This window comes from Mustela nivalis (assembly GCF_964662115.1).
Source record: "Mustela nivalis genome assembly, chromosome: 10".
Classification (NCBI taxonomy): Eukaryota; Metazoa; Chordata; class Mammalia; order Carnivora; family Mustelidae; genus Mustela; species Mustela nivalis.
The window spans coordinates 39,999,077-40,024,908 of record NC_139029.1 but is presented as its reverse complement, the minus strand read 5'-3'; the positions used below and the strand labels follow the sequence as shown (position 1 = coordinate 40,024,908).

Here is a 25,832-nt window from a genome sequence, read left to right as displayed (position 1 = left end):
ACCTTGTGATTTTTATTTTTTAACCCTGCCATTTATTTAATGGCAACATGGTATGCACACAGTTATGTGTATCTATATAAAATAGTTGTGGGAGAATAGATAAGAAACTGGTTACATTGGTGGCCTCTGGGAAGGAACTAGATGGCTATGGCCAGGCTTTAGAAGAAGACTTGCTGTACGTCATGTATCTTTGAACTTTTGAACAATGTGAATGTAACAGAATTAGTTTACAAAAGAGAACCGCTGCTTGGGATGCCTGGGTGGCACAGTCCGTTAAGGGTCCAACCCTTGGTTTCAGCTCAGGTCCTGATCTCAGGCTTGTGAGATCAAACCTTATGTTGGGCTCTGTGCTTAGTGTGGAGTCTGCTTAAGACTCTCTCCTTCTTCCTCCGCCCCGCCTTCTCCTACTCTCTCTCTCTCTCTCTCTCTCTCAAATAAATAAATAAATAAATACTTAAAAAAAAAAAAACCTGCTACGAATAATACCAGCGATAAATAATCCCTATCAACAAATAGATAGAAAATATAATTTTTTAAAAATTGCTGTTGGGGCGACTGGGTGGCTCAGTGGGTTGAGCCTCTGCCTTCAGCTTGGGTCGTGGTCTCAGGGTTCTCGGAACAAGCCCCACATCAGGCTGTCTGCTCAGCAGGGAGCCTGCTTCTCCCTCTCTCTCGGCCTGCCTCCCTGTCTACTTGTGATCTCTCTCTGTCAAATAAACAAATAAAAAATCTAAAAAAAAAAAAAAAATAGTTACTATTTATCATAAAAACAAATCTTTAAATTAAAGACTTAGAAGGCACAGAAAATACAAGATACCAAGAACTAAGTCTAATGAAAGAGAGGTAACCTCTAAATACAAGTCTGTTTCAGTCAAAATCTTGGCAGGGCTTTTGTGTAACTGCAGTTCTCATATTTACATTTCCAACCAACAATATAACAGACATCTAAAGCCTCTTTATGTCAGGCACTGAGAAAAACACATCACCTGTGTAATAGTCCTGCCGGAAATGTTTGACCCGAACCTACTGATGGAAATTTTCAGAAATCAAAATTGAGGGGGAAAATATTATGCAAAGCAACTGTCCCTCTTCAAAAATATCGGTATCCCAGAAGACCAAAAATCCATGGAGAAACTATCCTAAACTAAAGGAAAATAGAGAAATGAAACCTAAACAGCTAAATGTGCCATGTGAACCTTGATTGAGTCATAGGCTTCGAGATGCAAACAATCATAAACATTATTAGGAACCATATCTTATGTCTTATGTAAATACTAAACTTAGTGGTAAGTTATTGTGGTTATATAAGATAATGTCCTTGTTGAAATATTTATGAGTGAACTGGAACATCTGCAAATAGTTCTCAAATAATTCAGAAAAAAGTATTATAACTGCATATAATGCAGGATCAGTGTTAGTAAAGATTACACAATAAAAAGGAATAATGAGTGAATAATTCATCTACAGAATAAGACATAAAATGACCAACAAAATGGAAACAGTAAATGAGGCCTGCAAGTCAAAATCCTTTCACGTGTATTAGAAAACCTTTCCAAGACCATAGGGAACAACTGGAACCCAAATGCTCCACTGACAGGAATGTAAACCAAAACTACTTTGGGGATGATCTGGTAAAATTTAATCTGGAAAATGCAGGAACCCTATGAGCCAGTAAACCCACTCCTTGGTATAAACCCTAGAGAAACACATTGCTCCCCAGGAGTTGTGTACAGGAATGTTCATAGCACTTGCCATTGGGAAAGTGGATTATTTCCATACTTTTTTTTTTTTTTTAAGATTTTATCTATTTGACAGATCACAGGTAGGCAGAGAAGGGGGGTGGGCGGAGCAGGCTCTCTGCCAAGCAGAGAGCTCAACCTGGAACTTGATCCCAGGACCCTGAGATCATGACCTGAGCCGAAAGCAGAGGCTTAACCACTGAGCCACACAAGCGCCCCTATTTTCATACTCTTAAATACCACAGAGAAGGGAAAATTGCTACATGTGAATGAACCTTACAGATAGAGTTGAATAGAAAAAGAAGTTGTAGAATATATGTAGTGATACCAATGATACAATGTTAAAGCTTGCAAAAAAAAACGCTGTAGATTGCTTAAGGATCTATACATATGTAGTAGAACTAAGGGAGTAGGTTTGTCTTTGGGGAAACGGTTGCAACATGAAGAGGTGTAGGGTGGTTTCAGCTGTATTGTACTGTTTTCTCTTAAATTCGTGGTAGATACCTATGTATTTATGTCCTTTCACATAAAAAATAGGAAGTATATATTGAGTACCTACCAGGTACCATGCGATGTTCTAAACACCGGAGACAACTTTAAGAACAAATAGAAAGGTCTGCCTTTGTGGACCTTCCATTCAAGCAAATATGAGATATTGTGTATCTCTGTGTATATTAAGTATTTCATAAAACAAAACTTACTAAAGAGAAGAACTATGAGTGCGAAACTTAAATTTTAAATGGTAAAGAAGGCCTCTTTGAAAATGACCCAAAGGCAGTAAGAAAATGGAAAAGTCCTTTGTAAGAGTTCAGGATTAGGCGGTAGTGCGTTGAGGCGTTTGTTTCACGTCAAGGTTCTCTGTATCACGCCTCCACCCGCCATTTCACCGTCCTAATCGCTTCGTGTTAAACTGTCTGAAGTGACTTCATGAAGAGGTGCCATCAACACTGCCTGTCTTAGGTACTCAACCTGCCTTCTCACTAGAAAAGGCACATTCAATTGCTGAGTGATTCAGAAACAAACAGTGAGTCCCATTTTCATTTCTCTAGACTCTATTACAAAGACAATCCCGGCGCAGCAGGCTAGCAGAGAAGGCCCACCTCTGGGGCAGAGCCTGGGCCAGGCCCGCCTCCACGCCGAGGGGGCGGGGCGAGTGTGAGCGGAGCACCGTACTCGGAATGCGGGAGGAAGCTTGGCAGCGGAGTTGTAAATGTAGGGGCATGGGACGCACCTACTGCATTTACGCCAGCAGCGGCACACCCCATAACCGCCTAACTATGGTCTCCGCGAGCTTCGCGCTACCTGCCCGAAGGCGCCTGCGCACTGAAAACCTCACGCTTCGAGTCACCTGTTGGAAGGTCACACCCATCTCGCCTTGCGCATGCGTATTGCGCGCCTTACGGGCCGTGGAGTCACGTGTTAGAGCGCGAGCCGTCTCCCGCAGGGTCGCTTCCTGTCACGGCTGCTTCCCGCGCCGCCGCCGCCGCCCGGGGGCCGCGGGAGCCCTGGGCGGTGCCAGGCAGGATCAGGCCCAGGCTGGTTTCGGATCCGGCGTGAGGTATGCAGCGTACTCACACCCCGGCGAGGGGCGATACAGGGCTGCGGGGGAGATGGAGGCGCTGGGGCAAGGCAGGGCGGCGCGTCCTGCAGCGCGGCAGTGGGGTCCCTCGGCTTCGCCTCCCCTGCGCCCTTCGCTGTCTTCTCTTTTGAGTCCCGGCCCAGCACCGACGCTCCCTGCCCGAAGTCCCGGACCCGCAGACTCGGCCTGTCCGACCTCGTTTCTTCCCTGAGTCCGCTCATTTCGAGCCCCCGGCTCAGGTGACGGCCGGCCATTCCCCTAAGTCAGCGAACTCTGACGGCTGGAGTCACCCTGAGCGCCTCCTCCCGTGCGCCCACAGCCAGCTAACCTCGGAGCCCTGTTGATTTTACCCTCTAAGTGTGAAATCCAGCCGCTTCTCTCCATCCCCGACGCCACCCCCGCGCTCCCCTCCGCTCGCCACTTTCATGGGGACCGTTGCGAGATGCTCGGTGCCAAGAAGGCTTCCAGCCTCCTCTTCCCGTCTGCAGCCAGAGGGAGGTTTCTGAATTGCCCATCTGGTCCCGTCACTTCCACTGCCCTCAGGACCGTGCCCAGATCCTTAGACTTAAAGGATTTCCCATTTTGCCTCCTGTACGGATTGTCAGCTTCTCATGTGCTATTTCCCGTCTCACACTTTTATGTCCCAGTAATCCCAGGTCTTTAGCTTGTGCAGATCAAATTGTTTCTTAGTTCGAAGCCATTATCAGGTTGTTGCCTCTGGATTCCATAACCCTTCCTTACCCCCAACTTTTTCTTGACTCAGCACAAGCATCACTTTCTCCATGAAGCCTTTTCTCTCCACTGGATAAGTGGCGGCTCCTGGGGATACAGGGCCCCTGCAGCAGCCCTGTGTGGTTTTAGTCCACTGTCAAGGCTGTCTCCACCATGTAAGTGCACTTTGAGGGCTGAGACGGTGTCAGAGGCATTCCTGCTCTTGCAGTGCCCAGCACATGTTCTTTCACATAGTAGGTCCTGTGAAAGGTTGTGAGATCCCTGAATCAGAATGCTGACTCAGATTTCTCTGGAGCAGAACAGTCCAATAGAACTTTCTGTGGTGATGAAAATGTTCAGCTGGCCAGTGGAAGCCACTAGTTGAGGAACTGGATTTTAAATTTTAATTTAAAGTTAAGTTGCCGCATATGGCTACCATGTTTGACAACACAGCTCTAGAGCCGTTCTGAATCCTATCCAGCCTTGCACAAACCTGGTTCCTGAATCTGCCTTCCTGTGCCGCTCCCCCTCACTGAGGCTCTTGGGTTTAAAGCAAATTGGTCAGTCTGATTCACTAAGTTCTTACTATGTCCACACTCTCCACTTAAACCCATTAATGGGTGGGCCCCATCCCTTCCACCTCCCATGTTGCTTGCTCCAGTGCTATGATTCCTTTGACAGTATTCCATCCTTTGGTGGTCAAGATTGCCTTTCTTCTCTGGATTGACAGTTTACGAGCCACACCCTACCACACGTAGTGCTATTGGGGGTGGGGCTTTGTAGCCTGCTCCAGTCTGAGTCTCTTCCCCTCCCCATCAGACAGGTATCTAGGCTGTCAAGATGCCAGGGCCAAGACCTCGGAAAGGCCCCCAGGCCAGTGGCCAGGGTGTGGCAGCTGCAAAGCAGGTATGGATATTGCCTCTTCCACTCCCAGGCCAGTCTGGGGTGGGGGGCTCTCTAGACGGCTTGATCACCTGTTTAGTTTCCCCATTAGTCCAGAGATTTTGAACAGTTCCTCCTGGAATTGGGAGAGCTGTTAGAGACCCTCTGAGTAGCCCCTGTCACCCTCATGTGGGGGATGAGGTGTGAACTCTGCTGTGTTTCAACCCAGGCACCCTTCTGCTGTTGCCATCTCCATATGAGTGGTCTGAAGGGTTCAGGAGCCACAAAATTTAGGGTGTTCTGGTGGGGTGTCATCACTGTCATGGGTTTCTCATTCAGGGCCATGATTTTGCTTGTCAGCCAAGGATGCCAGAGCTTGAGAACTATGGCCACTGGAAGAGTTTTTACTGCTTAGGGACACAAGGCTGTGGCCCAGGTGGGAGACAGAAATCTGCCCTCCAGTCTGCTCCTTTTACTTCTTCTGGGCCCAGGTTCTGAGACTTCGTAGTCCATTTTTATTGTCTTAAAAGAGGTGGGTAAGGGAGCTTGTGGAATAAAGAGCATAGACTGAAATCACAAAGACCTTTATTTTAAATGCTATCTCTGGCACTTAGTCAGATTCTTAGGGACAGAGTAGAATGGTGGTTGACGGGGTGGTGGGGGGAAGGGGAGTTGTTGAATAGGTGAAAAGAGTTCTGTGGATGGCTGGTGGCAGTGGTAGTACAACAGCGTGAAGGTACTTAATGCCACTGAACTGAACATGGGAAATGGTTAAGGCGAGGGGCTCCTGGCTGGCTCAGTCGGTAGAGCATGCAACTCTTGATCTCAGGGTACTGGGTTCAAGCCCCATATTGGACATAGAGCTTACCTTAAAAAAATAGTTAAGGTGATAATTTTTATGTTACATGTGTTTTGTTTTTTAAAGATATTTATTTATTTATTTATTTATTTATTTGACAGAAATCACAAGTACATGGAGAGGCAGGAAGAGAGAGAGAGAGGGAAGCAGGCTCTCCGCTGAGCAGAGAGCCCGATGCGGGACTCGATCCCAGGACTCTGAGATCATGACCTGAGCCGAAGGCAGCGGCTTAACCCACTGAGCCACCCAGGCGCCCCACATGTGTTTTGTTTTTTAAAGATTTTATTTACTCATTTGAGAGAGAGAGTGTGTGCAAGAGCCGGGGGTGGGGGGAGTGTTGCTGAGGGAGATGGAGTAGACTCCTCACTGGTCAGGGAGCCCGATGTGGGGCTCCATTCCAGGACTCCCAAGATCATAACCTGAGCCCGTGACCTGAACCAAAGGCAGATCCATAACTATCCAAGCCACCCAAGTGCCCCTTGTTTTGTTTTAAGGTTTATTTTTAAGTAATCTTTACACCCATTGTGGGGCTCGAACTCATGACCCCGAGATCAGGAGTCACAGGCTCTTCCAAACTGAGCCAGCCAGATGCCCCTGTTATATGTGTTTTACCACAATTAAAAAAAAAAAAAACTTAATGTCTCAGGATTATGGGAATTAATGAAGATAATCATGTAGAATGCTAAGTACATGCCTGACAGCTAGTACTCATATGGTCTGAGTAATAATAATGGCAATGGTAGTCTTACTGTGTTGTTTACAGTGACTAGGGAGATAATTTTTACAAAGGCTAATGTTGTAGGCCTCATTTTCCCTGTCCTCATCTTGGGCCTCACACATAATGAAGGAGCCTAAGACTGGCTCTGGGACTGGTCATCATTGTGTGGTTCCTAAGAACCCTTCTCTCCTTGCAGCTGGGGCTCTTTGTGGAGTTCAGTCCTGAGGACATGCTGCTGGGGATGGAGGAGACTGAAGATGATGGAGATCTTGAGGCTGAACTGCTGGCCCTCACTGGGGAAGCAGGGGCCTCAGGCAAGAAACCCACAACCAAGGGGCAGGGTGAGTTTGTGGCACTGGGCTGGCCCATTGCTGGGTCCAGATGGGTTTAGGCAGATGGTAGAGAGGGTTCTCTCCTCACATCTGGGAGGAGCCAGTTAGATCACCTGGTCCTTCTGATATCCATCCTTCTGCAGCCCTCCCACCAAGAGGCTGTCTTGCCCTGCCCATACACCTGTGTGAGGGAATCTCACTCCTCTGACTGTGCATCTCTGCATTATGGACAGTCAGCAGTCTGATTCTCAGACAGACTCACCTCTCTGTCTTAGCCCTAGCCAGGGCCCATTACAGAGGAGGAGCTCTGCACGGACCACACTGAGCACATAATAAGTGTATAGAAATTGTGTTGAATGAACAAGTGGAATCCCCCTCCCCAGCTTGGAAGAGGGCAGAGATCTGAAGCCTGGGAGGATCTGAGTGTCCCACCTTTGTTTTAGCGAGAACCACCCCACCTTCTCATGCCCCTGAGCTGAGGACAGTGGGAGGAGCTGGGAAGGGCATCACTGGTCTGGGAGACCCATGGCCCGCCCTTCTCTGTTGGTCCAAACACACTTTGGAGTTAGATGAGCCTGGTTTGAATCTTGGCTCTGCCATTTACGAGGATTGTAGTGTGAGGAAAATTAACATGGATATTATTATCAGTTTACTCATATAAAAAGGGGATAGTATTGCCTATCTTGCAGAATTATCATGAAGCTCCATTGGACATTAAAACTCTTTACATGTGCTAAAAGTGTGGTTGGGGAATGGATGGGCAGGTCTATCAATAACTATGACAACAAAAAATGCCAAGAAGGGAGCATTCCCAGGAAGCTTCCCCAGCTTTTCCCAGGGTCTTTTGAGCTGGGTCATAAGGAAAAGCAGGAATTTTCCAGGTGGGACTTTGGCTGTGGAAGGGAAGGAGGATTCTATCTGGGTGTGTCTTGCTGGCACAGTGGATTGAACACCCTCCTCATGGACCTTTTCTGCCTGCCCTGACCCTCTGTGACCCTCTTCCATCAGCCCCCCTGCCTATGGCCCACATCGAGAAGTTGGCTGCAGACTGTATGCGGGATGTGGAGGAGGAGGAGGAGGAGGAAGGGCTGGAGGAGGATGCAGACTTGCTGGTGGGTCTGCCACGCTGGTGTCTGAGGGCTCTGTGATCAAGCCTGTGGAGGAGGCCTGGGGTTTGTTTCTGTGTGTGTTGTGAGGTGGAGTGAGTGCCTTGCCCTTCTTGGGCCCATTTTCCTAACTGCAATGTAAAACTGGTCTTTTTTGATGTCTGGTCTGAACTATGCATTCAGAGATTTTCAGATTTGGAGTTTTCACTGTTTTGAAGGCTCTCCTTGGTCAGATTAAAAGAGTGTTTTGGTAACGAGGACGCAGTGATAGGCACAGTGACTGATGCCGGGAAATACTGCTGGGGGAGAGGGTCCTTTATTCTCATATGTTGTCATGGGTATGGCTCTGTGGTTCCCAAGCTCCTGAGACTTATGTCTCTCCAGACTGAGCTGCAGGAGGTCCTGGGTGCGAATGAGGAGATTGGGCCCCTGGATGGTGATAAGACAGCTAGTCCAGGTGGCTCTGAAGAGGAGAAGGGACAGGAAGACACTGAAGCTCCAGTACAGAGAGCTCCGCTAACAGCTTTGATCCCAGCAGCTCAGGTAGGTTCTGGAGAGATCCTGTGTACCTCTGATGCCCCTTTGTGTCTGTGTGTAACGTGCACGTTGCATGGCTTGCGTAGGAAGGCTGCAGTAACCCTTTCCAGGGTCCTCCTCCAGCAGCTTCTCCATGCAGAGGCAGAACATGAGAAACTGCTTGGTGGTTGGCCAGCCTCAAAGGCCTCTCTGTTCTCCCAGACCACCCCTTGCAGCCGTTTCCTAGCCTCCACAGATTGTCTAAGCCTCTGTGTTTTCCTCTGACAAGGCCTCTGGCCTCTCCAGTGCATCTTTGCCTCCCACCTTGAGGCTTTTAGGCTCTTCCTTCTCCTTGAATCCAAGAGCTCCATTTTCTGGGGCAGCTTCCTTGCAGGGAGGGAGCAGCAAGGGCCTAGCTGGCCCTGGAGTGGCCATGCCCTGAACTGAAGTATCTACAGGCTGGAGGGCCTCAGGGGCTGCAGGCTCTTCTGGAGGATCGGATCCACAACTACCGGGAGGCTGCAGCCAGTGCCAAGGAGGCAGGTGAAGCAGCCAAAGCCAGGCGCTGTGAGCGTGGCCTAAAGGTGGGTTGGGCCTAGCCAGAGAGCAGGGCTGGGAGGATCGGGGCTGAGGGTACTGGGTAAAGCAGCAAGAGGGGAGGCTTCCCCACCAGCCTTGTGAAGGATTCCTGGCCTGAGTTCAAGCAGGGTTCAGGCTGAGATGGCTGGCAGAGCTTCTGGTTCTCTCCTTCAGACTCTGGAGGCCCAGCTGGCTGCTGTGAGGAAAGGCAGGAAGATCAGTGAGGATGAGATTCCACCTCCAGTGGCCTTGGGCAAGAGACAGCCTGTCCCCCAGGAAACAACTGACAGGAACCCTGAGGCAGATGCCCCAGCTCCCTTCACCGTGGAGCCAGGTATCTGGAGACATTCCAAGTCCTGGCCCAGTCTCCAAAGCCAGAGTTCATGGCCTGCTTCCCCATCCTGCCACACTGTCCATTGTCATCAGTTGCACCTACTAAAAGGTCGTCACACCATTCACACCTGTAGGCACTGGAAACCCAGGGTGTGCACCTTCTTCTTCGACACTCATGCCCCTTCTGCGGGCTTTTTTTTCTTAATAGATAAGTCCTCCCAGATGGAGACAAGCCTCTTGGGTGGTCCTGGCATTTCTGCCCCACCTGATTCAGACCCAGACCCAGACCCACAGGCCCTGTTGTTGGCTCGACAGAGAGAGTACAAATTGGCTGCCCTGAATGCCAAGCGGGCTGGAGACCTAGACCGTGCCCGGGAGCTCATGAGGATCGGGAAGGTATGACGTCTGACTCAAGCTCTGTGTGCAACCCCTTGTTTCACTGATGGGGGCAAGAACCTGCTCAAGGTCACGCATATAGTCTGAGCATGAGTGAGACTGGTCTGAGGGGGGAGTTTTTTCAGCAAAGAAGTTCCCAGGCTTATGCCCATACCTTCTTTTCCTACTGTAGAGATTTGGTGCAGTCCTAGAGGCCCTGGAGAAGGGACAGCCTGTGGACCTGAGTGCCATGCCCCCCGCACCTGAGGGTCAGTATGGAGACAGTGGGGTGGGACCTGCTTAGGCTGGGATTGGGAAGTTTCAGGGCTGGGACTGGCCATGCACCTCCACCTCCACCTCTCCTCTGGGTCCCCAGATCTGAAGCCCCTTCCACAGGCTTCCAGGGCTCTCACATCACCGTCAGCTCTATCCCCAGCAGTGGAGCGAGTGCAGCCAGTGATGGCCTCAGACACTCCAGCAGCCCCAGGTAGGATGGGAGGGTGGAACTGCGGAGTGGGGGCCTGGGAAGGGGCAGCAGAGCTGATGCCATCTCTTTTCTCCTTTAAGGGGTCCCTGCTGAGCCACAGACGGTGCTGGATGCCTTGCAGCAGAGACTGAACAAGTACCGGGAGGCAGGCATCCAGGCCCGGAGCAGTGGAGATGAGCGCAAAGCCCGGATGCATGAACGTATTGCTAAGGTGGGCCCACAGCTGCCCTGCCCTGTGTCGGCCTGTCTCCCCAGGCGGTTGCTCTGTGTTGCTGCTGCTAGTCTTTGAATCTCCATCTCTCTGTCTTTCTGGAGTTCCTGCTGCTTCAGGGGCTCTTTTTCCCTTTGGGGCTGCTTTCTGTCTTCCTCCCCATATAGAGCCGGCAGACTGCTGCCCACTGTAAGGCCCTCCCTTCCCTTGCAGCAATATCAGGATGCCATTCGAGCACACCGGGCAGGACGGAGGGTTGACTTTGCCGAGCTGCCTGTTCCTCCAGGTGAGTGGGGCTTGGTATAGGGGCTTTATGAGGAGGTCTCTGAGCAAGATAGGGGGAGAGGGAAAGATTTTCTCCCATATCTGCGTCTACTCTGTGGAAGCCGTCCATCCCAGCCATGGCCCGAAGACCCAGCTAAAGCCCGCAGCAGCCTAGAGCTTCCCCAAGGCCACCCTCCCCCTCTGCTAGCTGTCTCTGTCTTGCACAGGGTTCCCCCCCATTCCTGGCCTGGAGCCCACCACGGGCACCGAGGATGACGCAGTGGCAGCTACTTTAGCAGCTGCCCAGAAGCTGGTTTCCGCAGAGGATACGGCCCCAGCAGAGGAAAATGAGGATGAGGTTTGGCTGAGGGCCTGAGACTTCAGGGGTTGGTTGGGGGGCAAATAACAGATGAGGGATAAACCCAGACTTGTTGTTCATAAAAACTAATGAGCCCAGCGAGGTAGGTAAGCTTTCTTCTGTTTTACTGGGAAAAAATCATGGCCAAGTGCATGCAGCTAGGAGTTAGCAGAGCTAGATTCAGACCAGCGTCTTTCAGACTCCAGGGCCCAGATTCAGTCCCCATTACCCTGCTGTTTCCTACCAAGAAGGTTTTGAAGCTGCTTCCAGCTCTGAGATTCTCTAGGGCCCAGGAGGGAAAGCCATTCATTTCAGGTTATACAGCAGGTTAGTGCAGCATTAGGCAGAGAGCCCAGGTCTGGGAGCTGCCACAGCCTGGGCGGGGAGCAGATCCCCTTTGACAGCTTCCTGGGCACCTGCAGGATGAGTCCCCAGCCCAGGCCCCAGTGGCCAAGAAGCCAGCGAAGCCTGTGGTCCCTTCGTTCCGGGCCGTGCCTGAATCCAAGGCCTCAAGTTCTAGGGAGTCAGTGAGTCCATCTGGTGAGTTGGGGAGAAGGGGGCCGGAAAGGTAAGGGCTCTCATAAGGGACAAGCCTGGCTGTAACCATTGTCCCTTATCCTTTAGTGCGGGAGCAGCTTGCATTGCTAGAGGCACGGAAACTGCAGTACCAGCGGGCAGCCCTACAGGCCAAGCGCGGCCAGGACCTGGAGCAGGCCAAAGCCCATCTGAGGGTAGCCAAATGCCTTGAGGCTCAAATCACCCAGGTACGAGCTGGCCGACCTGTGGACCTCTCCAAGGTGAGTCTCACCTCATTGAGCAACAGGACTTCTCAGGCAGAGGAGGCATTTGGCAGCCTTAATAGACAGGGAACGAAGCAGCCACGTGGAGGGGGTAGGGTGCAGCTAGGATAGGGTGACACCTGGGAGAGAGCTTGTTCCTTGTGCTACTCTATCCCATGGCCCCAGGAGAGGCCAGGGAAGGCAGACGGGCTGCCTGTGGTCAGAGATGACAAGGCAGGGCAAGGCTAGTGGAAAGTGGAGCATTGTGGCAGCCTGGGATAGAATGGGAGACAGTGAGTTCCCATCACTGGAGGTTAGCAGACACTGGGGAAACATTTAGTTTGGATTTTGCATTTGTTAGGCTCAGTAGAGGAATAATCTGACTTTTGGGGCCCCTGAGGGGCCTTGTGACCTGGCAGGTGCCTTCACCCTTGACGGATGAGGAGGGTGACTTCATCCTCATTCACCATGAGGACCTGCGACTCTCCCAGAAGGCTGAGGAGGTGTATGCCCAGCTACAAAAAATGCTAATGGAGCAACATGAGGTCAGTGGACTGCTTGTCTGTCTTCCGCTTTCTGTGCCCACAGCCCCTTCAGGGAAAGGTGTAGTGCTCAGGTCAAACGGGCCTGGATTCAAATTCTAGTTCTTCTACTTATTGGTTGTGACCACAGGGAAAATACTTTGAAGATGGGAGCAAGAGAGAAGTGTGAAGGAAGATGGATGTGTGTATTTCTGTATGTGTATAACTGTCTGAACTGTTGCCTTTAAGTCTGTTTCTGAAGTGATGTTTCTGTTAGGTTTTGAGGGAAGAATAGGAATTTGCCAAGTGAATTCTGGGGAGTGGCTGTCCTTGAAAGAAAACAGCAAAAACCTGGGCAGAAAGGTGTGATAGAACTTGGGAACAGTGGCCTTGGAGTATGTGCTGGGGGAAGGAGGGCTGAGACTACAGAAGAAGGTTGGAGCTTTCAGAAATCAGGCCTCAAATGCCAACCTAGACAGGCTTACTGTGGGCTCTGGAGTCACCCTGGGTCCTCATTTTCAGAAGTGTCTGCTGTTCTCCAAGCAGTTCATGCACCAGGGCAATGTGGCTGAGACTACCAAGTAAGTGCCAGGCCTGGGGCTGGAGCTTACTGGGTGGGGAGGAGAAAATGAGCCCTGCCATATTGATGGGTCCACCCATCCCTGTCAGGTTTGAGAATCTCGCTCAGGACCGAAAGAAGCAGCTTGAGATCCTGCAGCTGGCCCAGGCTCAGGGTCTTGACCCTCCCAGCCATCACTTTGAATTGAAGACGTTCCAGACTGTGAGGTGCCAAAGCCCAAGTGAAACTGTGGCTCCATGCTGGGACAGGACTGGGGAGGAGTTGGGTGTAGTTGTCTGCCTGGGAAAAGCTCAGAGCTGTGGTGGCTGCGGAAGGAATTCCAGACTGGGGGGGTCACGTAGGTCTGAGGTCTGTGTACCGGCTCTGCTAGTGTTCTCCCAGACACGCTTTGCTTCCCTGGGCCTACTCTCCTGATCACCTCCCAGCGAGGCAGGCAGGCAAGCAGGCACTGGAAGAGGGAACCTTGCTCTCCTTCACTTTGTTCTTTTCTTCTTGGTTATAGGATCTTCTCAGAACTCAACAGTACAGAAATGCATCTGATCATTGTCCGGGGAATGAACCTCCCAGCCCCTTCAGGTAGTCCTAAGGCCTCGTCTGCTCCAGTCTCTTGCCTAGGCACTTCACCCCCGGCCAGTAGAGAGGAACTGGCTCTCCCTTCATATCAAGCACAGGGCTCCGGGCTCCTCCTCCTGACCCCAGATCCCCTTTCTCCTTCACAGGGGTGACTCCTGATGACTTGGATGCCTTTGTGCGGTTTGAGTTCCACTACCCTAACTCGGTGAGGTTCAGGTAGAGGTAGGATCCCCTGAACGCCCTCTTCTAGGACCCTGTGCTCAGTTTCTCTGCATTCCCTGGGAGGTCTGGCTGCTGGGAAGGGTTTGAAGGCCCCTGATTACATTCCTTAGAGGAGGGCAGTCACTTCCCTCAACACTGACTTACTTAGCCTAGAGCTCTTTGCCCTATAGAGCAACTATAGGACTTCTCCCATCTTACTGCTTTAGGACCAGGCTCAAAAAAACAAAACAGCTGTGGTGAAGAACACAAACTCTCCAGGTGAGGACTGCTTTCTCCTCCTGCTTGCTCTCATGAGTGCAGCACTTTTGTTTTCAGAGTGCTTTCGGGTCTTACCTTAGTTGGTTACTCAACTTGGGAAGTAAAGCAATTGGGGAAACTGAGGCTCAGGGAGGTAGAGGAACTTGCCTAGGGCCCCACAGCAAGGAGGTGGTAGAAATGGGACTTGAATCCAAGTTCTTCACATTTTGGTAGAATCTGTGTCTAATAAGAGTACAAAAATTGTGTGGGTTCCCAAGGCCAGGACCTAGAAACTCTACCACCCTCTGGTGGCAGTTACTCTGAATTGCAGGCAGAGCGGGGGCAGGGGCAGGCGGGGAGGCCAGCTGTGAGCCTCTGTTTCCACTTCATTGGAAAATCTTGGGAGCTTGAGCCACTTCTTGTCTTATTCCGTTCTTGCAGAATTTGATCAACTCTTCAAACTAAACATCAACCGAAACCACCGGGGCTTCAGGAGGGTGATCCAAAGCAAAGGAATCAAGTTTGAAATCTTCCACAAAGGGTGAGGCCCTGGTCAGTTACGCTGCCAAGATGGCTGGGAGGAAGGAATAGCTTCTGTTGCTGCCCCTACTGCTTTTCAGTTTTCCTGCAGAGGGCCCAGTTGTCTCAGTGCTGCCTTCTTCCCTGCTCTTCCTGGTCTGATACTCTACTGATTCTTGGTTCCCCAGATCCTTCTTCAGAAGTGATAAGCTGGTTGGCACAGCCCACGTGAAGCTGGAGCGGCTGGAGAATGAGTGTGAGATCAGAGAGATTGTGGAGGTAGGATGGGCAAACCAGAGGGCTTGGCAAGTAAGAGCCAATATTCATTGAACAGCAGTCCCTATTGTAGGTTTCTGGTGCCCATTCATTATAAGACATGCATAAATGTGCTATCGATTAGGTGCTACTCCCTTGCCACAACTGTAGAGATTGACAGGGTCAGAAAATTCCATAGCAACACGGGACAAGAAGTAGTGATACTCTTTCCGCAGTATTCTGAGTCACCTAAGTTCCCAGGGATGGTGGATTAGAGGGGTTTTAGGGATCTGAGTGTTGCTGTCAACTTGGCATGCACAAATTCCTAGGTTTTGGTGGGGGCAGAGTTGTGTTTGGGGCAGTTGTCTAGCAGCATGATGAAGTGGAACAAGCTCTGGGCATAAAGCTGATAAGTAGTTCCAGATTGGGGACCCCTCCAGAATGTAGGTAGTCTGTGTTTAGGAATGGGCTCCAGACAGCTCCTTAAACTGTGAACTCAGGGGCCCTGAGAGCTTGTTTCTGATGGGAGGACACGAAGGTCCAGCAAGAAGCGTGTTCCATAAACACATATATTCATGCCCCTGGCAGGCCTCAGCCCAGATCCTTGCTGATGCCTTTGTAGGCTGGGGCTTTCCCCACCACGTGAGCCTGCCCCCACTCCTGGCCTGTCTTGGGGGAGACGTTCTCACGCAGAGCCTGCTCCGTATTGGTCCTGCTGCAGGCGGGTGGGCTGCTTGAGCCCATAGCACTGTTTAGTGCTGCAGCTGCCCAGGCTCTGGCCAATGGGGAAATCAGTGTAGTGGGTGGAAAGAAACTCTTTGCCTGGGTTTTAGTCCTAGCCTTGCCACATAGTGGCTATATAACCTTACCATTCACTTTACTCTGCACTGTCTGTGAAGTATGGGCTTGGGCTTGGGCTTGGGCTTGGTGGTTTTCAGGCTGTAGCTTGAAGCCAAACCGTTTTTTCCAGGAGTTGCCATGGGGAAACTGAGTGGACAGAGCTCTGGGTTTCTCATCTCCACTTCAGAGCATTGATTTTTAGTCAGACTTACATGTTACTTTTTTGTAAGATAACCTAAAACCACTAAGAAACAGGAGTGCAGGGCGGTCACAAAATGGAGACTCCTGTGTTGGCACTGCAGGACATTCATTCCTCTCCTGACTTAGGAGCCTAGGGAGCTGTGTGCTCCCAGCCCCTGCCCCCTCTTAGTCACCATTTCTCTCTCTGTGGTCTGCACAGGTCCTAGATGGAAGGAAGCCCACTGGGGGCAAGCTGGAGGTGAAGGTGAGGCTGCGGGAGCCTCTTAGTGGCCAAGACATGCAAGTAGTCACTGAGAACTGGCTGGTCCTGGAGCCCAGGGGCCTGTAAGGTGGGCAGCTGCCTGAGTCCTTGAACCTCTGCCGTTAGATTCTTCCAATATTCCCTTTTCTCATCTGTATGGACAACCAAGAGGCAAAACTTGGGTAGAGCTTGGGATAATTTTATCATGATCCTCAAGAGAACTAGAGATCCCAGATCTGTCTGCAGGAAATCTTCTCTGAACTCTTCACATGTTCGCTGTGGTTTAGACTTAACTACATATGCTTTATGCCCTCGTGCAGGAGACAGGCCGTCTCGGGAGAGGAGACAGGCCAGCGACTGTGTGCGGGAGCATACTTTTCCCAGGCTTTGTACATAAGGAAGATGCTGCTACACAAGCACCAAAGATCTGTGAAGTATGTGCATTACTGACCACACAGCCCTGGCCCCTCCCTGGGCCTCCACCACAGCAGGCTGGATTCCAGGAGTCCCTTCCCCCTTCCACTGCCTCCCTTTCCAGCAGGGCAAAAGTAGCCTCATTGCTCTGTGCCATGGAGTCTTCCAACCCCTTAACCTTGTGTAGCAACTGTGTGTAGCTTAACCCCAGCCCCCAGTTGCAACATTTTTGGATGTGCCTTTAAAAGATCTAACTAAGGGATGGGAGAACTTGAGGGTGATCGGGAATGCCCCCCACCCCGGCCTAGGGTGGGGGCAGGGTTCCGTGACTCCACTTGGTCAGTGGCATCCTGTCCCACTCAACTCAGTTTACCCCAGCTGTGCCTGTGCCTTGGCTCCTGACTGCTGCTGCACTAGCCTCCCTGCTTCCCAAAGCTCGCAGTAGAGGAGGGAAGGGACATTCAGGAATGTGGTCCTGGGAAGTAAGGGCAAGGATGCATCTCGGGTTTGGTCCATGCACCTAAGACTAAACGACTGTTAACTGGAAGAAAAAAAAAAAAAAAAGAAAGAAAAAAAATATATAAATATATAATTTTATCTAGCTGTTTTTATTTAAGAAAGTAGGTCTAATTCATTATGGGATTTTACACTCTATATGCAGAGTAACTATCAAAGTCCTGAATAAAAGCCCTGTTCCCTGTCACCTTTAAAAGGCAGAGTGGCAGTAATGTTTGTTAACTGACAGAAACTGCTGCTGTGGCTTCTTCTCTGAAGGAAGCCTATGTCTTCTGCTGATCACCTAGAGAAATACCTTAGTTCCTTCCCAAGAAACTCTCCTTGGCTTTTTCTGAATGGATGGAGACAACGGAGGGATTTGTAGTTACAATAGATTTAGATTTAATATTCAAAACTGCAATATTCTACATTTCTTAGAAATAAACTTCAACATCTTTTTTTTTTTCCTCTTCCTTTTTTGAAGCATTAGGTTCTACAAAGCATTCCTCAGTATTTTTTAAAGGCTATGAGTGAAGCAAATACATTCAGCTCACTGGTCACTATGCATAAGCACAGCTCAAGGTCTGAGCTGTTTGTGTCTTTCCAGGATAGGGCTGGACCATGCTTCCTGCCTTAAGAGCAGAGCTGTTCATGGGTAACAGAACAGGAATGACAAAGGACTTATTTTCTAAAAGTTTTCTGGTCAGTCTTACTACCACCAAAATTTCTACAGATGTGAGAGCTAACATTAAATTGCGGTCATATCTGTGTGTCAAGCAGTAATCCAGAATGAAAAAGGTTGTTATTAGCCTTTACAAGGTGGCCTAGAGCAAAGAGGGGTGGTCAGAGGATTCCTGCCCTAACCTAGTCTTCCCCTAAGGGTTTGCACCCCACCCTATGCTTACTAAGGGGCCGGATAGACAGTTGTGATTATCCTCAGAGGTTCTAACCAGGCTTAAGCGTTTTTAAATTCACACCTCTGCTGGAAATGCCCTATTCTAATTTGATAGTAGTTTTCTGTGCCTCAGAGATTTCCCTTCACAACCTGTTTAACATCAGTCCGTTTTATTACCCTTTGCTTTGGAAAACAGAACCTCCAGGCTGAGAAAGGCAAGACAAAGCCGCCCACTGGACTTGGAAACTGAGATTCTTAAAAGGCCTTTGTTGCACCCAGAGCATGCAGGGGTCATGGCTGGTGGGAGGAGCCTGCCCAGCTTTCTTGTCCTAAGATTTGTCCTAATGCAGCTCCCAGACATCAGAGATCTGTGACTCACGGGCAGTTGGAAACAGGTCACAACCCCCAAATCTTTACATTTTAAATTCTCTTTTTCAATCTGGTGCAAGACATTAAGTTCTTCAGCATTCACGAACTGAATAAAGTACGGGAGAAATTTATCTTTTTTTAAGAAATTTATCTTATTAAAAGGGCAAAATATTTGTGAACTTAACATCATTTTCCTTTCTTATAGTACCATTGTGAAACCCACCTTGTTACTTCCAGATGCTGAGCATGTTTCCTAAATATTGTGGGTAGCTCCTAAAAAATCTTGTCCCTTAAGGTAGCTCCTCTTAGGATGAAACTGTGCTGAAATTCGTAGAGCCAGGGAGCTTGGACCTGGTCCAGCTCCATCACAGACAGATACTTCCTTCTTAGGGCCTCAGCTTCCCCAGCTCTAAAGTGGGCATTATCATTCCTACTCCACTCCTCAGCCCTTCTGGCCACATATTCACTCCCTAAAAATCTCATTACATTATTAAAATAAAAACTACTACCACAAACATACTACAGAAAATGTTCAGCAGATTGCCTGATGACTGAAACACATTAGATGCAGAAATTATTCCCCAGGGATTAGTTATAATACAAGTCAGTTCATTTGGAAATTTTGGGCCCACCAGCATTCAGGAACCATAGTAGATGAGGGAAGACACTAGATGGGAGCCTACACAGGACAAAGTCCCATATTTCTGTAGCCCTGGAGACCAACAGGTGCTCAGAATGTGTTGATAAAAATACCTGGAGAACCTACACTGCCTAACATTTGGTAAGAATTCAATCATTATTTTTTAAAAATTTAGTAAGTTACCAGACTGGCAATTGTTTTCTTTGTAAGGGGCTCTATAGCTCAATCTTTATGTTCTAGAAATAATTCACTTATTTAGAAATGTGGGGTTTTAACCCTCCACTTTATATCATTCTTACAATATACAATTTATAGAAACAGATTAAACAAGGGAAAAAAGTAAACCAGCTTTGGTAACTTGATGTTCAACTCTACAAGATGATTTTACTAAACAAAGGATATTTTATACAATTGAGAATGGCCTTGACTATGCAGGGCCAGAGCTTGTCCTTAGTGGAATTCGAAAACTTGCACTGATCCAAAAGAAACAGCTACAACTGTAGCATGTACTGAGCATGAAGGTAAACTCTCATAGGAAAACGGAACCAGCTCCTGTAGAAGCTCTGAACTTCTAAGATATATGTAGACCATACTTGTTATTCCCCAAACACATGCCCCTATTAAGTGTTTCCTGTTCTGTCAGGTTTGGTGGGTGGTGGTTCTGGGGTTCAGTCCTTACACGTTGGTGTGCTCTAGGCATCTGCTTTTTTTTCCCCTTAGAAGTTCTGAGTACCTCTGAGTCTCCGGGAAAGGTAACAATCACAGAGCTCTTTAGCTACCATCAACAAAGCGTATGGAGAGACAGAGAGTAGAATGTGAATCCTCCCTCTCCTGACCACCATGGAAGAGGGATGAACACACGTACAAGGCCAGGTCTCTGGGCCTCTGTTTGGAAAACTGCTGCTCTGTTGTAGTTCCACAGCCTGTGATTGCCAAATGCTAAGCCCCGCTCTAGGTGCTGGAAAAGACTCTCACTGTCCCAGAGGCCTGCATTAGCTTCTAGGGGATTTTTAGTGCTATGCTTTTAGGGATGGACTGACTCCTGTTTGGCCAGGGCTTCGAGAAGATGGCAGTGACAAGGGAGCTGCCCTAGTCCAGTATTTTCCAAACCAAGTTGTGAAATCCATTTGGTTCACGACTAAAAACAATTTAACAGAAAAAATGATCACATATATTAAGGGTAAACCGTATTTTGGTTTCTAATGCCACCCCTACTAAAAGAAACCATGGCTGATTTGAAAGTTGAGGGCAGGGTAAACAAGATGAGCTGAGATCATGTTCTTAGGTCAGAAAAGGAAGTGTTCAAAAAGAAAATGGTAGGAGCATATCACAAGGATGTAGGAGCTAGCTTGAAGGGGCTCTCTCTGGCCAAAGCTGAGACCATTTGAGCACCAAAATAATGAATTAGAGCTACTCAAAAAGTGATCCATGGGTCCACAAGGAAAATTAAATGAATGAATAGGAGAAAAGGAAGGGCTTTTGCTTACAGATGACCAAGCGTAACTGCTAAAGAATGCCAGGAATGCACAAACTGATTCTAATTATGAGAAAGCACAAAATGAGGCATTCTCTATTAAAAAATAGGATGGGGGAACCTATACTCACCACAAATACTGATGCCATAAAGGTGAGTCAGGGCAACTACTTGCTGAGTCTGATCCTAGTCTGGAAGCTTTACTGGACCGAAAATGCTCCAAAGGATGTGACTGGACAGATGCTAGGTTCAAAGATCCTATTAATATTAAATTGACTGAAGTTGCAGTTATGCAGGAGAACATTATTTTTAAGAATTAAACATTATTGAGGAGTATATGACTATGATATATGCAACTTACTCTCAAATGCCTTACTCTATGGAGAAGGAGAAAGAGAAAGCTAGAGCAAATGAGGCAAAATGTTAATATGTACATAGAGAATCTTGGTAAAGTGTATGTAGGGTTTTTTATCTGCAATTTCCTTGAAAGTTTAAATTATTTCTCAACAAAATATTTTTTAAATGCCTCTAGTGTAGAACTAAAACTGCCTTGAGTGTATTCTGTCAGTTTTCACAGAAAGGCCCACTTCAATGCCTGCCATTCACTCGGGCAGATCCTGAGCAGCCCTGAATTCAGCTCTGCTATCCAAGTGACCTCACTTACACTGAGTCGCCCTCCTTGGATGGAAGAGATAATCCACTGGATCTCTGATTCATTTCAGTGAATGATCTGATAAAAAACATCTAAGTGTGAATTCTACGTGAAGTCACTGTGATTTAAGTGGGACAGAATCAGTGTGGAGGTCTTTTTTGTATCAATTCTGTACAAAGATTGCAAGACCAATGCTTCTTTTTTTATTTCCCCTCTGCCCTCCCAACCCCATCCTTGGTGGTGGTTGTACCCACTTGAGCATTTCTGAGCACAAGACCATAAGTAAATCTTAAAAGAGAGGAGCAGGATTTTTGTCTACAGTAATGGAAGGGGTTAGCGGCAAGGATAGCATAACTTGTGCAGTAACAGAAGCTGCCCAGATCTTGGTGGACAATGCATAGAAGACTCAGAATTATGGAACATCTGTCCCCCCGACCACCCTTTCCCACCCCTGTCCCCAAACCCCCACTCCCACCCCCCCCCTATTTAATAGTGTTAACAAAAGCTTAATCTTCCAGTTCTAAAGTGCAAATGATTTGGGTATGACTGCTGTTGAAACAGGTCTGAACAGAAAAACAATGAAGTCCTCTCTGTCTATGCGATGTTTTCCAGAATATAAAAGATGAGTTCCATGACGATGGGGCCCTCACTGAGCTGGCAAGCCCCTCCATGGATCACCGGCACCAAAGCGCTGTCCAGATCATTCATGTATTGGGAGGGAAGGGGCTGGCCATTGCTTCCTGCTTGGTAGCCAACCTACAGCACAGAGAGAAGGGGATGACAGGTTACTGGACAGAGAAGGCTGGGGGCCAAGGAGGCTGAGCTGGAAAGGAGATGTCCTTGGCCACAGGGTAGACAGCAGTGAACACAAGGTTCTCCTTATCTTCCCTGAATTGTCATTTATTATCAGGCTGTCATGTATTCATCCTATCTTCGCCACTGGGTAGCTGAGACCTTCGGCAAGACACTTAACTGGTTAAGGCCTTAGTCTCCCAGGAAAGGGCAGGGGCAGCACCCCCAGTATGGAATGTCCAGCAGTATGGAATGTCAGAAACGATACCTAAATCTTTGGTTGTGGAAATTAAAATGAGAGATATACAAGGTACAACTCCTTAACAGCAGGAACTGAACATCTGTTCTCCTACCCATTCATGCACCCACAAGCCATTTTCTGAGCACCTACACATACACGGATTCAAAGATGAATATAACAGGGCCCCTGCCCAGCAGAAAATTGCTTGTTCTTTAATTGTTTTATGTAAGGCAATTCTCCAACCAGGTTATCAGTATCATTCAAGAAAGGACCAGGAGACCTCATTTGTATTATTCTGATATGCTTATTAGTATTGCACTGGTCAAGATCTTAGGTAGAAAATAAATACACTGATTGATGACTAGGCAGGAATTGGGGCCCGATCATAACCTTTCACATTTCCCTGATAGTGACACAACTCTGCATTTAAGCATGAGCAGTGGGACATGTCACAGGGATCCAAAATCCAAAAAAAAAAAAAAAGAGAGAGAATATAGGGCCACAGGAGAGAGACACTGGGACAAGGAATGGGGTGAGGGGGCAGATTGTTACTACAAACAGCATACAAAAATAGTAAGACAGGAAGGGAAGCCTGGCCATAGGAGACCCAAGCTGACAGGAAAACTAGTGGGCCAATGGATCTAGTCCTCATCCACTGACAAGAGGGGAAATGCGGACAGTCCTACCTTGAGGACTACAGGTACAGAGGTCTGTCAGCAGAAGCCTGCTGCAACTGGATTGAGAAAACAGGATACGGGACAGCGTGGGACCTGCTGGCTCAGGGCAGAATGATTTCTGAAGGGTGGAACTGGGAAGTCTCAAAGAGGAGCACTGATGCCATCCACACACGGGTGGCAGGTCCTCAACACACTTCCCCTCCTTACCCCACACTCACAGTGGAGTCCCTGAAAGACAGTGAGGTGAGGAAGCCGAGGTTGAAATGGTTCAGCCAGTCTCACCAGGAAGTACATCTGCATACATTACTAACAGAGGGAAGGCCATCAAGTTTTCTTGATGCAGGGAAACTCACATGTCAAAAAATACAGACACTGCTCAAGCCCAGCTTCCAAGGCTACTTAAGACTCTTCTTACCTGGTCTGAGTCAAGTGTCACACGAAGTCCTAGTTTAGTCATTCCATCTTCCTTCAAGAGCTTAAGGTGGGGACAGAGAGCAAGGCAAAAAGCCTTGGCAACATGCTCAGTCAATCGGCTATGATCGGCAGGATCACTCAGGCAATTGTGCTGGTCATCATTTTCTAGGAAAAACACCTGTTTCCCAAACAAGAGACTTTAGCCTTGTGCCCAGGAGATGTGGGGAAAAAACAAGTGCATGAGCCACTGTGTATGAGCACCCTGATCCCCTAAGATGTGCAGGAAGACATGACCTGCCTATCTCTCTGGTCTCGGCCATGATCATGATGGTATGTTCTACTGAGAACCAGAAAAGGCTTACATTTAGCATTGTGTATTTCTAAAAGGTAATCCTTTTATGTGGACAATCTTCTGCAAAAATCTTAGAATCTCGGAGAAGAGCTCTTACAGATTATGGGACCCAGCCCCTTCATGTTACATACCACTCAGAGAAGTGAGTTACTCAAGTGCACAGAAGTCCTCAGACGCAAGACCAATTCAAGAATCTAAATCTTTGGGCTTGCATCACAGAGTTTTCTTGTCACAAGGCCATGCCGCTGCTGAGGTCAGAACTGTACTAGTGACCTTACAGCAAACTGAGCCGTGCACTAGGCCCTGGACAGAATCAGAAGCACAGCAAAACTGTGGGACTGACAGTCATGAGTACTGGTCACACACAGGAGGGTCATGAGCAAGCCCTTTGACTTCTTAATGCCCAATTATGCCTTAAAAACAGAAAGCCCCTGTCCTCCTTCATTATTGTAAAATGATACAAAAGCATAATACAGAAGATACAGATATGCAAACACACAGTGCTTATATATACCACCCCATGGCTTACTGCTAGGTGGCTTATGCTAAGTACTACAAAGGGGGCAGCCAGGAAGCCCCATGCACTCGTGAGAATAGCACCACGAAATGATGGGCAGAGCTCCACAGTGGGCATCATAAAACTTCTGGCCCCTGCTCTGCCAGGCCTCTGTGCCTGTTTTCTCACTATGCAAATGAGATGGGTCACACTGCTTGCTACCTCACTGGATTACTGGGGAGCAAAAAAAAGGGAGAAGAGATGAAACTACTCGTAAGTGATAACGAGTTTCACATGGCCCAGACTCTGCACTACTTGAAATCTGTCAAAGGGATAATCATTGCAAAGCAAGCTGCTGAGACCACCGAGCTGCAATGGGAAAACACTGAGTCTGGTGGTGTGAAGGCTAAGTTACTTGGAACAAAAGGTTGAGAAATGGAGAACAAGGTTCTAGTCTCTTGCTCTCATGAACCCACTGTGTGAACTTGGGTAAAGCATCAGACCTCTTTTAGCCTGAGTTACCTTGTGTGTAAAATGAAAAAGCTAGGAGTCACATTTTTTTTTTTTTTAAATTAAGACTTTTAAAGCTGCAAGGAATTCTAGAAGTCTTACCATTTAATGTTTTATTTTATGAAGGCGTATAACTCAGGTTCAAAAGAAATTAAGAGACCTACAACCTACACATTTATTCTCAGAGAATAAATTTCCTGATTTGTCTGAGATGTACATACATACAGCATCCCTGCTAACTCCTGGTTAGCCTCTCATACAGCTTTCAGGAAAGGGAACGTACGGTGGAAAAGAACTTGGGAGTTGGTTGGATCTGGGTCTGATGCAGAACTTTGCCATTACTCACTTGCCTTGTAATCTTGTACAATTTACTGAGTCTCTGAGCTTTAGTTTTCTTATTGGTGAAATAAGCCCATTTTTAAAAGACTGTGTTACCTAAGAAAATTTAACTGTGAGTACAGCATAACCAGCCCAGCATTCTGAAGAATATAGCACAGATGGTATATACTATTCAGAGAAGCGTCCTTCTTGAATTCTAATGCAAACGAATCTCTCAAAGCTTGTTAATAAAAAGGAAGAGAAACCAGATTGCTTCAGGCTGTACTTGGTGGCATTTCTTCCTGGTGAGCTAACACAGGCCAGAAGGAATTGGAGTATCGAAAGTAAATAGATATTTTCTTTTTCTTAACCCTCCAGAATCAGCCCACAGTATGTCTCTGAACCTTGCAAAAAGTTGTAAAAAGGGGGATCAAGGATGCCAAGTTGCATTTCCTTACCTCTGTCCATCTGATGACTTTTCCATTCGCTTTATACTCTGATCCATGGAATATCTTCACACTTGTTATAGACTCCATGGACTTCCCATCTATAGGACTTGTAACACTGCAACAGAGGCAAAGGAAAGAGATGGAAGCCGCTCTTGAAGTTAGAAGAACCACTTCTCTTTTCAAGTCTTGCTACTAATTACACTGGGTGCTTTGCTGAACACATCTCAGCAACATCATGGTAAGAGACACTGCACAAAAATGTACATGAAGAGAGCTCTCATGGGAGGGGCCCGTGAACTGAAATAATTCAAAAAACACATATAAAAAAGGAGCCATAATTCCAGGAGTTTGTTCTTTCAATGTAAAAAACTACTCAAACCTGCTCTCTTCTCCCAGCATTCCTTCCCAACTTCAGTGAGTGCGTGGCCACCCATCCAATCTCAATGTCCCCTCTGCTGTCAAATACTCTGCTCCTAACCATAATAACATTCACACATCTGCCTCACAAATGAACTTCTTAAGGGGAGGGAATATGATACACTCACCTCTGCATGCTGTATTCCCAGTTCTGACACACTGCTTGGAATGTAGGAGTTTAATAAATATTTATTGATTAAAAAGAATTAT

The 25,832-nt window shown here is 48.0% G+C and overlaps 2 protein-coding genes across 11 annotated transcripts in view; one reads left to right on the top strand and one right to left on the bottom strand.

Moving 5' to 3' along the window:
• The first annotated feature begins 2,882 nt into the window (after positions 1–2,882).
• On the top strand, positions 2,883–17,026 carry CC2D1B (coiled-coil and C2 domain containing 1B). 6 transcript variants are annotated; one of them, XM_082688398.1, is made up of 26 exons: positions 3,112–3,297; positions 4,082–4,205; positions 4,849–4,935; positions 6,685–6,829; positions 7,829–7,932; positions 8,311–8,469; positions 8,901–9,026; positions 9,196–9,355; positions 9,563–9,750; positions 9,923–9,998; positions 10,106–10,216; positions 10,297–10,427; positions 10,641–10,713; positions 10,919–11,049; positions 11,472–11,589; positions 11,674–11,846; positions 12,248–12,373; positions 12,872–12,930; positions 13,019–13,135; positions 13,432–13,505; positions 13,649–13,707; positions 13,931–13,982; positions 14,403–14,502; positions 14,669–14,759; positions 15,976–16,105; positions 16,338–17,026. In XM_082688398.1, the coding sequence occupies exons 3-25, from the start codon at positions 4,870–4,872 to the stop codon at positions 16,102–16,104; spliced, it is 2,568 nt and encodes an 855-aa protein (XP_082544524.1). In that variant the 5' UTR covers positions 3,112–3,297; positions 4,082–4,205; positions 4,849–4,869; the 3' UTR covers position 16,105; positions 16,338–17,026. The 6 variants fall into 6 exon arrangements, with proteins under 6 accessions (XP_082544525.1, XP_082544522.1, XP_082544523.1 ...); XM_082688399.1 differs by lacking the exon at positions 4,082–4,205 and having other exon boundaries at positions 2,883–3,297; XM_082688401.1 differs by lacking the exon at positions 7,829–7,932 and having other exon boundaries at positions 3,125–3,297.
• A 4,110-nt stretch (positions 17,027–21,136) lies between these two features.
• The window catches only part of ZFYVE9 (zinc finger FYVE-type containing 9), a 203,780-nt gene continuing 199,084 nt past the window's right edge, over positions 21,137–25,832 (bottom strand). For all 5 annotated transcript variants that reach the window (XM_082688389.1, XM_082688392.1, XM_082688388.1 and 2 more), the window contains 3 exons: positions 25,215–25,320; positions 23,082–23,258; positions 21,137–21,712 (listed from right to left, as the gene is read on the bottom strand). In XM_082688389.1, coding sequence (XP_082544515.1) covers positions 21,551–21,712; positions 23,082–23,258; positions 25,215–25,320 — 445 coding nt within the window. In that variant the 3' untranslated portion in view covers positions 21,137–21,550. The remainder of the gene's footprint in view (positions 21,713–23,081; positions 23,259–25,214; positions 25,321–25,832) is intronic.

What these genes read in the sequence shown, in the direction of transcription:
- CC2D1B (XM_082688396.1), top strand. Translation starts at nt 2,918, where the DNA reads ATGCGGGAGGAAGCTTGGCAGCGGAGTTGTAAATGTAGGGGCATGGGA. An exon ending in CGAGCTGCCTGTTCCTCCAG is followed by an intron (nt 10,714 to 10,918) that starts GTGAGTGGGGCT and finishes TGTCTTGCACAG; the next exon opens with GGTTCCCCCCCATTCCTGGC. An exon ending in TGCTAATGGAGCAACATGAG is followed by an intron (nt 12,374 to 12,871) that starts GTCAGTGGACTG and finishes CCTCATTTTCAG; the next exon opens with AAGTGTCTGCTGTTCTCCAA.